Source organism: Lottia gigantea (genome assembly GCF_000327385.1).
Source record: "Lottia gigantea unplaced genomic scaffold LOTGIsca_46, whole genome shotgun sequence".
In the NCBI taxonomy this organism is placed as follows: Eukaryota; Metazoa; Mollusca; class Gastropoda; family Lottiidae; genus Lottia; species Lottia gigantea.
Window position 1 is genome coordinate 1,028,719 of NW_008709614.1, and position 14,015 is coordinate 1,042,733.

The 14,015-nt window shown below is 33.1% G+C and overlaps 2 protein-coding genes across 2 annotated transcripts; both read right to left on the minus strand.

Moving 5' to 3' along the window:
* Positions 1 to 3,167: 3,167 nt before the first annotated feature.
* LOTGIDRAFT_84275 (hypothetical protein) lies at positions 3,168 to 7,785 on the minus strand (the record flags this gene model as incomplete). Its single annotated transcript, XM_009061064.1, has 5 exons — positions 3,168 to 3,275; positions 3,920 to 4,030; positions 4,767 to 4,860; positions 6,268 to 6,368; positions 7,519 to 7,785. Coding segments are annotated over 5 exons (681 nt in total), but the record flags the coding sequence as incomplete, so codon positions are not given.
* Positions 7,786 to 9,766: 1,981 nt separating this feature from the next.
* Positions 9,767 to 12,637, minus strand: LOTGIDRAFT_234038 (hypothetical protein). Its single transcript, XM_009061146.1, has 6 exons — positions 12,468 to 12,637; positions 11,994 to 12,094; positions 11,494 to 11,671; positions 10,459 to 11,060; positions 10,389 to 10,423; positions 9,767 to 10,275 (listed from the first exon to the last, which is right to left on the minus strand). The coding sequence occupies exons 1-4, from the start codon at positions 12,591 to 12,593 to the stop codon at positions 10,902 to 10,904; spliced, it is 564 nt and encodes a 187-aa protein (XP_009059394.1). The 5' UTR covers positions 12,594 to 12,637; the 3' UTR covers positions 9,767 to 10,275; positions 10,389 to 10,423; positions 10,459 to 10,901.
* Between the last annotated feature and the right edge of the window lie 1,378 nt (positions 12,638 to 14,015).

Below are 14,015 nucleotides of genomic sequence, written 5' to 3' on the forward strand. Positions count from 1 at the left end.
GCAGAGTTGCACAATATAGCTAATAGAGTAAAACGTCAAGTCAGACAGGATATTTCGGTGAAAAATTATCCGATCATCACGAAAATCGATAGGGATCATCTTCATAATGATATTGACATACAAAATAAAAATCAAAAGAATCCGTAAAGAATTGTAGCCTGTAGAGTGAGCACGAGCCAAATGTGAACGGACGGACCGACCGACGGACCGACAGGTGATTACAATATACGCCCATCTTTCGAGTGGGCGTATAAAAATCAAAAGAATCTGTAAAAAATTGCAGCCTGTAGAGTGAGCACGAGTTGCACAATATAGCTCATAGAGAAAAACGTCAAGTCAGACACGATATTTCGGTGAAAAATTATCAGATCATCACGAAAAACAAAAGGGGTCATCTTCATAATGACATTGACACACAAAATCAAAATCAAAAGAATCTGTAAAAAATTGTAGCCTGTAGAGTGAGCACGAGTTGCACAATATAGCTCATAGAGAAAAACGTCAAGTCAGACACGATATTTCGGTGAAAAATTATCCGATCATCACGAAAATCAATAGGGATCATCTTCATAACAACATTGACATACAAAATAAAAATCAAAAGAATCCATAAAGAACTGTAGCCTGTAGAGTGAGCACGAGCCAAATGTGAACGGACCGACGGACGGACGGACGGACGGACGGACCGACCGACCGACCGACCGAAGGATCGACAGGGGTGCCGACAATATACGTTCACATAGAGAGATGTGGGCGTATAAAAAGCACATTGTGCAAACAATATAATAGTATTATATTCTTACAAAAATATATGATATCACAGTCAGGTAGATTAAATAAAATATAATGTAAACATTACAGATTATGAGTGGCTATTGTAAATACCAAGTTTATATACTTCATGATAAATATGTATATAAAATATCCTCTTGGTTCGCAATGACTTACGTCACACTAGAGCAAGCAAATTAAATAAAGCGCTGTTATTATTCATTTAGCTTGCAGAAACAGAGACATTGGCTTTAAAAATGTCCTGACATTGCTTTTAGAGTATTTTGAATGATATTATTACTATCTGAACGTTTATATATTGATAATAAAACCAGAAAATAATAATAATAACTATTAAAATCCTCCTCTCCTAGTGCGTTTTTCAGCAATTTCTAAAATTAAAAAAAAGAACATAAATTTGCGTGAATGGCGTCAGTTAAAAAAATCTTTTCCTTTGGAAATGAAGTGAATGGAATTTTACTTCCTATTTCCTCTGCACTGTCTGGGCTATTGAAGACGGGCAATGTAGGGTGCAATGAAGGAATTTAGCCAGAACAATGGAAATAGCCTGCTCTTTTTTCGGGAAACCGGGTTTTTGAATATCCGAAGGTATCATCTCGAGTTCTCGACCTATGTTTCGATTGAACACTGGACCTTCAGGTTAGCGAGCAAGTGTCTAACTAACTGAGCCACCGTGACAGCTGAAATAAGTGGAATAAACAAAATATTTCAAGGTTATATCCAATGAGTTCTGTTTATAACTCTATGGTTATATCTCTTTCAGTATTTTGCAATTGCTGTCGTTTTATGGCTAATTGTTAAAAATTCTTACACTTACAATCGCAGTGGTTTCGTCAGGTTCCAGGAGACAAGCTAACCCGGCCTTATAAACATATTCACCCAAATTCTTACACAGCCATCTAAAATTAGAGAATGGTCACTTGACCTATGTTTCTACACAAGAGAGTTGTATTAGTTTGTAAGTAAACCGACTTCGTTTCGTGTCATATATACAATAAATAAACAAAAACGATCCCGAAATCCGGAACAGCATTTTGGCGAAAAGTGAGTAGGCCTACAAATCTTTAAATAATTAATTCAAATAATCTTTGTGTGACCAGTGCTAACATTGAGCACATTTTTCTACTTCTTGAGTATACACCTAGCCATACCTTAACACAGTTACAACTTAACCCACGAAGAATATTACAATTAACCCCACCCACCTGTTCATTTTAAATACCCTGCCCACCAATTATGAAAAGTGGAACAGATCACCATCTAATCTAAGAAGTGATGTTATATCCTACCAATAATGCCCCCTTTACCTTGTCATAGATAATTATAAGATAGGCAAAGTTTCAACAATCTAAAATTTGACGTTTATGTTTGAAAAACATGCTTGGCGTCATTTACATTCGATTTCTTGAAGCAAGCCGGTCTCTCCTACACATCACACACATAGATATATAGGAACGTGAAAACTAGTGACTAAACAGGCGAATTTTAAAAGTTTACGGTACGTATAACTGATAAAAAAAAAATTATTCAATTTCAATACTCAAGGGAGAGAACTGATCTGATCACAAATGTAAATGACAGAAGTGCCACAGTATCTATGAGGACATCATGTAATCAGAAGAGTGAGCAAACCACTGGTTTACTGATGATGTAGACCAACACCATGACAAGAACGTACTCACTGTTGAATTTTTAATTCACATAAATCAAATGACTGATCTTCACCTTGACCTTCACCAAACTGTTCTTCAGATGTATCAACTCGAGGTTTAGTTTCACCAGATTGTCGTTCAATCTCTGGTAAAGTATCTGTTGGTTTTGGAGGTTGAAAGGAGATTATGCATTGAAACAGAATTGATGGCAGATATATAAAAATATATACTGAGTGACATTGTAACAACGTATAGAGCATGATATGGGGAGGTTATAAACCAAATAAACATTTATCTCCGAAATAGACATGCTTGTAGACAAACGAAGTTGGAAGAAACACAATTTATTTAAATGAAACCCAAACTGGCTTGATTACCTAAATCAAATTGTATCTTACCTGTCGTCTTAAAGAATCTCATATTTGAAGGACAGGTTTCAGCTAAATTATTCATTTTAGAAAACATATCTGATCTTAAGTGATCTTCGTGTGAATCTGACCTCTTCTGTCCAACTGTCTTATTTGTTACTTTCCGTTTTTCTTTTCTCTCCTTGATTTTCACTACCATGGGCTGATCTTCTTTATTTCGAAATTCATGTGGAATTGAAAATGGTTTGGAGGAATCACATTCTTCTTTGCTTTGATTTCTAGCCGTCTCAGCAACTGTAGATTGAGTAACCGAAGAAAATGCTTTAAAGGTATTTTTTGAGACTATGGATGAAGTTAAAATTGTTTCGACTGTCGGTCTTTCTGATGGTTCGTGGGATAACATTTGAATTGCCAGCACTTTTAAATCATCAGACCAGATTTTGCAACTTCTAAGATTGTCCAGCTGAAAAGAATGTATAAGTATTAAATTCAAATACACACATCATGTTTTCCAATAATGTGTAAAGGGCTCCCTATATTCACTAAAGTTTAATTGCTTAGACCCCTATATACTCATGAAAACTTAATTGCTAAGGTCCTATGTCCTTTTTATGTGCACCGGGGACATAATTTTCAATTGGTTGGTTCCTGTTCCTGCAATTCTATGGAGGTATAACGTTGCCAAAATTGTCGATTGTGTTGCAGCTTTAAAATACCAATGTTGTCATTACAAAATGCAATTTTCAATTGAAGTTGTCCCGTGCGTGAGCCGTGAAAGTTGACATGTTCCGTACATTTCTGCTGTCTTTTTACGTATGCAAATGAATACGTCATCATTCCATATAAGGTATAGGCCTATGTTCGATTATATAAAGTCTATTGTGTAAGGCTTAATAATGCAAAGTGTTAAATGTTATCTGCATTCATTTAGAGAATACTTGTACATTTTGCATTTTTACAAATCGATCATTGTACTTTGCAGAATTGACATATGCATTTTGTAACGACGACATAGGTATTTCAAAGCTGCGACACAATCGACAATTTTGGCAACGTTTTACCATACGATCCCACTAAAACTAGTGTAGGTTATTTAAATCAACTTACATTTGTTCCAATTCTGGAAGATCTCCTCAAAGCTTCGATCGATTTGCCCTCATGTAACACACTACCAGTCATCAAAGCATAACACAAACAACCCATACTCCATATATCTGCCTTTAAAAGCGTAAAATCCTAGCTGCTGATGATGGAGGGTAACAGTTATGATCAGTCATGATCAGTATTAAGCTTGACAGGTAGCAATATATTCACGTCTATATTGACTAAGTAAGCTATTCGTTTGTCTTTTGGGTACTCCATAACTCGTCCCAAATTTGTCATAATATCAATATAAACCTATATACTAACAATAGTGTCAAATTAAGCAAACTATTTGATTAATTGGTGTTTTTAATGAATTATCATGTATTCTTAATCATATCATTATGTTCTTAGTGCATATAATTAAGAGTTTTAACCAAACATAAATGTCCATGTATATACAGTCTGGATATACAAAAACAGACTTTTTGACTTTTATTGATCGGTCGCTCATTGAAATTTTGCTGGTAATTCTCTCCTAAATTAGCTAATTATGAATTAATTATGGACATGTGAGACAAACTGGTATTTTTCCAAGTCATTAGAACACCTCTACTTTCTATTCATGTTAGCATTTTAATTTTCACAAATGAAATTAAGGGAACCCATCTTTACAGGTTTACTGCATTTTGGAATGAATAGGAAATTTCTCAAACTTTGACAATAAAAGTATATATTCACCAGTGGACTTACTTGATACCATAACTGTAATTTTTTAATTAATACAGAGATTTTATTGTTTTGACTGTTATGACATCATATTTCAATTCATTCGCAGTTTAAGATTTTATTCTCCTTCTATAACACTTACCTTTCCACTATAAGGTTCTTGGCGTAACATTTCTGGACTCATATAATACGGCGTTCCTATTACTGTGTTGGTCACATCACCATCAGTTAACTGCCTGAAATTCAAATCCATAATACATATTCAATCAAAATCTTAGAAAAATAAAACAATATTATGGATATACAACTCCTTCCTTTGATGTTAGAAACGTTTCAGTGCTCATACAGGAATCTTAATCACACATAAATCTCTAAAAATCTTGATTAGAACTTTGTATCAAATATATGTCGGTAGCAATAAAAGAGTTCCTTCCAATTACCAAATATTTCAAAAACATAGTAGAAAGTTTTACATTATTGGACATGGGCATACTGATTACTGAGTGACGGTCATTTAGTTTCACACTGCTGGTATCCAACACGGTCAAAACCTTTTAAACTTCATGAGTTGGTTGAGCAAAAGATTTGTCAAAGTTGTGGTGGAAATGGTGACACTTATTGTAAGAATTAAGATAGCTTGCCAGGCAAGGTAATATACGCCCACTGGCAGATTTGATTTTGAATAAAAATATTTAGCAGTACAGTAACAATCACCAGTATGAAATATTCAACCTTCAGTCATACACTTCTTTTGAACTCTTTAGGGTGATACTGAATAATATTGAATATGAGTTATTTCCCTTGTTCTTGAAAAAGTGTTCAATTTTTAGCTCGTGAATACTCTAAAAGGTAAATATTCAATCTTCAGCGCGGGACTGAATAATAAAACCAAGTTTTGTCAAACCCAGCAAGAATCATGCCTTTTAGTGTTTAAGAGCTAAATTTGAAAGCGTTTTCAAGAACAAGGGCAATAACTCATACTAACTATTTTTCAATACTTCTGATTTTCAATAAGGTTCATCCTTAAGTGATTACGAACATTCACACCACACCAAGTTTCATCAAACTCCGTCCAGAATTGTGCCTTCTAGAGCTAAAAAATTTTTAAGAACAAGTGCAATAATTCATACTAAATATTTTTCGATTTTCAATGGTTTATCCTTATGTGATAACAAACACTGATGCCGAGTTTCGTCAAAATCCGTCAAGAATTGTCCATTCTAGAGTGTTTACAAGCTAAAAAATTGAACGCATTTTCAAGAACAAGGGCAATAACTCATACTAAATATTTTTCTATTCTTCTGATTTTCAATAGGGTTCATCCTTGGGTGATTACAAACGCTCACGCCAAGTTTCATTAAAATCCGTCAAGAATTGTTCCTTCTAGAGTGTTCACGAGCTAAAAATTGAACGAGTTTCCAAGAACAAGGGCAATAACTCATACTAAATATTTTTCGATTTTTCTGATAGGGTTCATCCTTGGGTGATTACGAACACTAATACCAAGTTTTGTCAAAATCCGTCAAGAATTGCGACTTGTAGAGTGTTTACGAGTAATTGTGGACGGACCGACGGACGGACGGACATGGGTGACGGCAATATACGCCCCCATTTCATGTGGGCGTATAAAAAGAACTACCTACTTTGCAGTACCAAAGTCGCCCAATTTCAACGTTAAGTCTTTAGAAACCATAACATTCTGGGGTGTTACATTTCGATGAAAAATGTTTCTCTCTTGAAGATGCTGTAAAATGAATCTATATTCTATATTAAAGATAATAAATAGGATTATTGCAATCACCAAGTTTCGTCAAAATCACATTTTCAAGAACAAGGGCAAAAAACATTTTCGATTTGTCTGATTTTCAATAGGATTGAAATTTCATCAAAATGGGAGAAACATTGTATTCTGTATGATATTTATCCATCATCCAAGTCTGTACTTGACCAAGACGGGCTTTAATTTAGATTGGAATCAGGGTAAATTTTGAACCTCACAAAACAATTCGGTATAAATTTTCGATCTTGTCAATGATGTTAATTTATAGTTATAGAGAGTAGTCGCATATATCTAGACTAGACAGAAGATTTTCACAAAAAAATATCCAATTTTATTTGATTCACAGCTAGTTGTGATAAATTCTAGTTTTGGGTAATCATATAGGAAATATTGGATCGCAAAAGAGGTCATTTTGACTCGCGCTTCTCGGAACCCCATTGCACCCACGGGGGTGAATTCTCAATTCGCGGGGGTGAAACTTGGAAAGACGGGGAATTGAAGGGGAATTCTACTCTAAAGGGGGGAATTCTAATTCGAGTGCACTTTCGTGGAGTGTGCATTTAACGTCTTGTACGAAATTAGCTTCCAGATGAAGATCCTGTTCACCAAGTACATGAAGTACATACACAATTCTTCGCCTGTGTTCTTTAAGTTTCTTGAAATGCTGTCCATCCATCCGTCGTCTGTTCACAATTGGCTTATGAACGCAATACGCCGCAGTTTTTATTCAATTTTTATCAAATTTGGTGGATAGGTTTATACTCACAAGATCTTGGACAAGTTTTGAGTTTCATTTAACACATATTGACGACAGCCCTTGATATACAGAAAATTGAATGGATAAGTGGGCGACGGCTTGTAGGTATTTTAGTAATTTTATGTTTTGAATTAAAGTGGGGAAATTGATAATAAAGGTTGAGAAGCCCTGTCGTGCCTTAACTAAATCAATTACTCCAAAACCGTTAATCCGGTTATTACAAAATTCGAACTTGGTCGAACTTCATGAAGATCAAATTAAAACTGAAGTCGACAAGAAATGTGGACGGAAAGACGGGAAAGAGGCAACGGTAATATACGTTCACATTTCAATGTGGGCGTATACAAATATTGTTACCTTTAAAGCAGAGGCTAGTTGACGAATCCATTCAATAAGTTGTGGTTCTGAAGGTGTCCCATTTCGTTTTACATATGTCCATAAGTCTAGGTTTTCGTAGTATTCTGTGACTATATATACATTGTCTGTAGTTTGCCAGGAATCGGAATATTGGATAACATTATCATGGGTTATGCTGGCCAAAATACAAATTTCTCTTAAAATATTCAGAACCTCTCGCTCATCTTTTTTGATATCTGCTAGATTTATTATTTTTAAAGCAAACTGAAAAAAGTAAATCAGACGTAGCTTTGCATCATACTATGTAGTCTTTGGCAGTGTGAAAAAGGAAATGTTTTTATATATCCACAACTGCAAAATCAAACTCTTTTTCCATAACAAACGTTCAATTAATTCTTACAAGTGACCTCTACTAATAGCATGATGCAGTTAAAATGAAATTCTTCATCTTTTCACGTACGAATTCTAATTTAAATTAGACTACAATTTCCTATCTTTTTTGTACTCTGGTGACTAAAATATATACCTCTTATTGTAGGCCTACCTATTCAAAAATAATGTAAAGAACTATTAATGAAAAAAAAAATCATTATTAACTACTAAAATATTTTTCCGACACAAATATTTTGATCCTTTATCTATATAGCATTGCTTATTGATAAAAAAGAAAAACTTTCAAAGTGAATTAAATTGACCATTAAATTGATGCACTAGTAAAAGGTCTCTTTACGCATTAATGTCCTTGGAATCATTGCTCTTAATTAGGAAAACAGGTGACTATGACCTCGAAACCTTCCCTGTCAGCCAATCCACAAAAAGAGGATCTATAGGATTTAACATATAGAAATGGGATCGTAGAGATAGGGAACATACAAATTCCAGGACCGAGTTTTTCTGGCTCTACACAAGCCGTCAACTTTCAAAACAGGCATCAGAGGCTCGAATTCAGGCAGATATTTCGGTCTGACTCATCACATGCATTTTTTTTTATATAACTATTGATAGATTTTGGCATCTATAATGAATAAATTTGTAGTTTTGTCCATTACATATAATTGAATATTGTACCAGTTATTTCTTAAGGCCCCATTCAAACTTCTACCCGCCTATAATATATATATATATATATATATATATATATATAAAAATATAAAAAATATGAATTCATTACGTCGTAATTTAAAAATCTTACCTGTTGATTTTGATTTGAAGAAGAAACTCGGTACACTTTACCATATGAACCTTCACCAAGCTTATCATATATTTTATAAAATTCAGGTCGTTGTGGGCCTTTAGGTGGAAAAATTCTATTTGGAACACCATCCATTTTCAGAATTAATCACCTCCTGGTCTTTTGTTGTCCTTTAACAAATAGTTGTTTATTCAATAGTAGGCCTAGTCGTTATTGAGTCAAGTCTGATCAAGTCTTTTGTTGGTTATTATAAGTTTACGGGTATTCCCCTTTTTAGTCCTTTATTTAAGTGTTATTTATATGTTTTTAAGCTACTCTAGAATCGGAAAACTTATATAGATAGGACTGACAGTGAAAAGGTGCCGGTTTTTTAAACTTAACTCTCAATTTCAATCATCTTAACTTATATATAGTCCAAAACTATTGTCGATCTTTGAAAGATTATATTGAATGTTTACCGCTGGTGTGGGATCAAAACATCTGGACAATTCAATACAGATTTTATGTGGAATCTCATCAACAGTAGTGATTTAAATCACTGATTATCCCCACCCCCCCATTCAACAGTCACTAATTCTGTACTTTGATAATTTACACTACAATTCCCAACAGGAATAATCACTAATGAGTAGGCATGATCTTGTGTCAAAGATTACTATTGATCATTTGTTCATTTGAATCTCTCATAATTCACCTCAGTGCTGTTCACAGTGGTCGAATCTCCATCCTTTAAATACTAAAATACTAAATTGAATGAATTTTCATTGAAATAAACTAAGTTCAAGAATCGAGCTATTATATTAATATTCCTTGTCATGAGAATTTAAAAAATTAAAATAAATCTTGTTTGCTTAAGCGTTTTTATAAAGCTTATCAAAAGGCAGACTGAAACTTATAAGATAGTGGACCACAGCCATATACGCCTACCACGGCATGCGGATGGTAAATATTCAAGATTTATGAAATCCACATTTTGAGGTAGACAAAATATTCAGTTCAGAATGAAGGACTAAATATGTTGGATGGATTTCTTATAGTAAAACAAAGCTTAATTTTATGAAGACTCATCTTAGAAAAAAAAACAAAGTAAATAAAAAATTAGTGAGTTTTGAATTTAAAACTCTTTGTTACAATACATGATTTACAAATTTAAATACCGGTAATATATTACATATGATATATATATATAATCTCTTTATCATCACAGCCTTAAAATAGATTCAAACAATTCTTTTATCATTTATGTCAGATGGTAACCATGCTACTATGTCAGATGATACATCCTTACACTAATGTCAGATATTGATTATGCTACATATTCACACTAATGTCATATTTTAACCATACTACATCCTTACACTAATGTCAGATGTTAACCATACTACATCGTACTGATTTGATCATGGTACATCTTCATACTAATGTCAGATGTTAACCATGCAACATCCTCAAACTAATGTCAGATGTTAACCATACTACATACTACTGATTTGATCATTGTACATCTTCACACTAATGTCAGATGTTAACCATGCTACATCTTCCTACTAATGTCAGATGTTAACCATGCTACATCCTCACACTAATGTCAGAATGATGTTAACCATACTACATCCTCACACTAATGTCAGAATGATGTTAACCATACTACATCCTCACACTAATGTCAGATGTTAACCATGCTACATCCTCACACTAATGTCAGATGTTAACCATGCTACATCCTCACACTATCATCAGATGTTAACCATGCTACATCCTCACACTAATGTCAGAATGATGTTAACCATACTACATCCTCACACTAATGTCAGATGTCACCATGCTACATCCTCACACTAATGTCAGATGTTAACCATGCTACATCCTCACACTATTGTCAGATGTTAACCAGTCTACTAGTGTAAGATGTTAACCATGCTACATCCTCACACTAATGTCAGATGTTACCTTGCTTCATCTTTACACTTATTAATGTCAAATGTTAATCATGCTACAACTTTCACCAATGTTGGATGTTAGCAAGACACGATTCTTACACTATGCCAGATGCTTACCATGCTACATCTGTACGCACCACCAAGTAAAAACACTTAAAAAGCACCATCAGATAAATAATAAAATATATTATAGAAATCTTTATCATAGTCTATTTGATTTGACAGTTTCTTTTTTTCAACTCAAAATTCTGTCATTTTTCATCATCAGCTTTCTCTGTAGTATCATGTTTGTTATTAATCAATGTACTATGAGCTATATCATGTAATTCCTCTAATTGTTGTTTTTGATTATCATCTAACTGATCCAATCGTTTCTTTAACATCTTTAAATCTTCTTGATGCTGTTGTTCCTGAAAAAATTCAATGTTTACGTGTAAATACATTTAAATTTTATGGCAAAATGAGACATGTAATAACATCTGGCTGACAAAGTGTAAAAGAACCAAAAGTGCATAAATTTTAATTTGATAAAAAAATGGGTAACAATTTATTGAAATAATCATTTAATGGATAGATTGTGATATGTGAGACTCTGAAAAAATGTATTGATAATGATCTGTGTATATCCATATTGACGTAACTTTTACTCTACTTTCACTTTTCATGTGCCAGCCTCTGATTATGGTTGTTGTAATTTTAACATCTTAAAAATTAATGTTATTTTTGCTTAGAATAATATTTTACGTGAACTTTGATATACCAATGAACTTGTGTCGACAGTAGTCATATTTCATCCCTTGATAAAAACAACAAACATTCAAAAAAGAAAAGAAAACTACTTACAAATTCCCCTGATAAATTCAGTGTAGAATCTTGTATACGAGCCACAGCAAACGATTTCTCACCAATAGATACATGATCAATATTAGGTAGTAAAATAGCACGGAATTCTTGATGCCTTCTGTATAAATCTTTCCATTGTTTTTTTAATTTATTATGTACTTCAGGAGGCACACATTTTCTACAAAATAAACTCATCAAAGTAGTGTTTTAATTGAATAAGATCTATCATTTAAAACAGGCTTTGTCTACAGTTATTTCCCTTTGGCCTCTAATAAACAGTACAGAACCAGAATATGTCACATTCAAAAAGTTATTTTCTATTCCTTTCCCCGCCATTTTGAATTCTGTTTACACTTACTTTCATTGAATGTCTGGTTGATTACTTCAATCGTGAACTTGCAGAGCTCCTTAATCGAGAGACCCCTAGGTAGATCAATAAGTTTCTAGGATTTTTGTATTCTGGTCAGAAGATAAGAAGATGAAAGTATTCTAATACTTACTGTAAAGCTTGTTTTTCAAGTTCTAACTCCTGATTTTTGGCTTCTAGTATCTGAACACTATCTTGTAAATTTTCTGTTGTTTTGTGACTTCTTTTCTTGTACTGAAACATAAAGATGATTCTACCATGCATTATAAACAATTAGCAGTTAGCCTGATAAATCTCATATGTAATATACGGTATATTATATACCAATGTGATTTTAGCACAATAAGAGCCAGACGTGATGTCACTTTTTTATGAAAGTTCAATTTGATTCATTTTGTGTGTGCTAGTATTTGAGAATTTTCACCATGAAAAGGTCAAATTATACATCACGTCTAAGGAATTAGTAGCACCAGATTTGTCAGGCAATGCTTAAGTATGTCATAAAGGTCATAATAATACTTTACTAACAACAGGACACTTTAAGAAATTTCTGGACCTATGTTAGGTCTATGATTCCAGAATAAAATCAGTAACGACTGGATTTTACCTTCTTAAATATAACAGCAGCTTTGGCTAATTTGGATTGCACTGAAGAATATTTGTCCTCTAATTCATTCACTCTCTGTTGTAATTCATTCTTTTCATCTATTAAAGCTGATTTGGTATGGGACATGATTTTATCATGATTATTCTGTATCTTAACTAACTGTTCTTGTGTTAGATTTAACTCATCTTTTAACAGTTCAACTTGATTTCTTAGTTTGATATTCTGATCAGTATTCTCCTGTTCGTTACTATAAAAACTGTTCAACTCTGTTTCTAGTTTATTTATTCGACTTTTTAATTCTGAATTTTCTGATCTTTCTCTTTCTATTTGATCTTGTACATTCTCAAAATGTTGAACTTTGGTTCTGAAAAGAAGTAAAAGATAATTTACATGATTATCTATCAACATGTCCTCAGAGAAAATAATAAACTTTTTTCTTAGCCCATTCTTATCATCATGACATTAATTTGGATCAGTAGAGAAAATACAAATTTCACATGCTGTCTTAAGTCATGTCTGAATTGTTTCAAATTTCTGCCATAGATTTGAAATATTATAAGACCTACTTATAAACAAGTAATTCTTTTTCTGCAGTTTCTCTTTCATTACTGATAGATCTTATTCTATCATCTATTTTCTGTTGTTCAGCATGTCGATATGTTTCATCATCTATCTTTCTTCTATCTACTTCTTGTAACTTGGCCTCTAATTCTAACCTTTAATAATATCATTAATAAAATAAATTAGTACAACACACTGAGAAAGTTCTAGAGACTAGATGGTAGAAAGAAGTCTTTCGAGCTCTTATGAATGTAAATATAGTTAATAGATCAAGTCAAAATTTCTTCATGTCCAGATAAAAAGTGAAAATGCACATTTTCCTTTAACCCAATTTGTTTGTTGGCGGAATAAACTGCAGTATGAATAGATGTTAGTTTCATTTTCAGTAGTGTGAAATATACATATATACACAATGTATATTAATGAAGTTTGTCCCTTACAGTAGATGCAAAAAAAATGATCAAATTGTGAATAGAGTAGGAGAAAACTCTTAAACATGCAGCAGAATTTAATTACATATACAAACTTTTCTGATTCTATATTGGCTATTTTATGAAACTCTTCCTCTCTAGCAGCCTGAACTCTTCTCACTGCCTCTCTTTCTTTCTCATCTAAAGCTACGGCTTGATTCTTGATTTTATGTTCATATATTTCTATTTGGGTCTGTAAATCTACAAAGTATATTCACAATAACAATCAATACTTGGAGATCAGTGGGATTTGTCTATCATTAAAATTTTGGTTAGGATTATATTAAGTGAATTTGCTCACTGTAATTTTGAGAAAGGAAAAATAGAATTATCTCCCTTGAACTTTATTTCACTACTTTGAGGGGTCATACAAAAGGTGAGTTCTGCATGTTTGGGATTCAAAGAATTAACCTGACGTTCAAATAAATCAAACAGGGTTCAAAATGCATTCTACTTGTTCCAAAAAAATAATAGCTGCAGAAATATTCAAAATGACAGAGCTAAAAATAGATGGGAA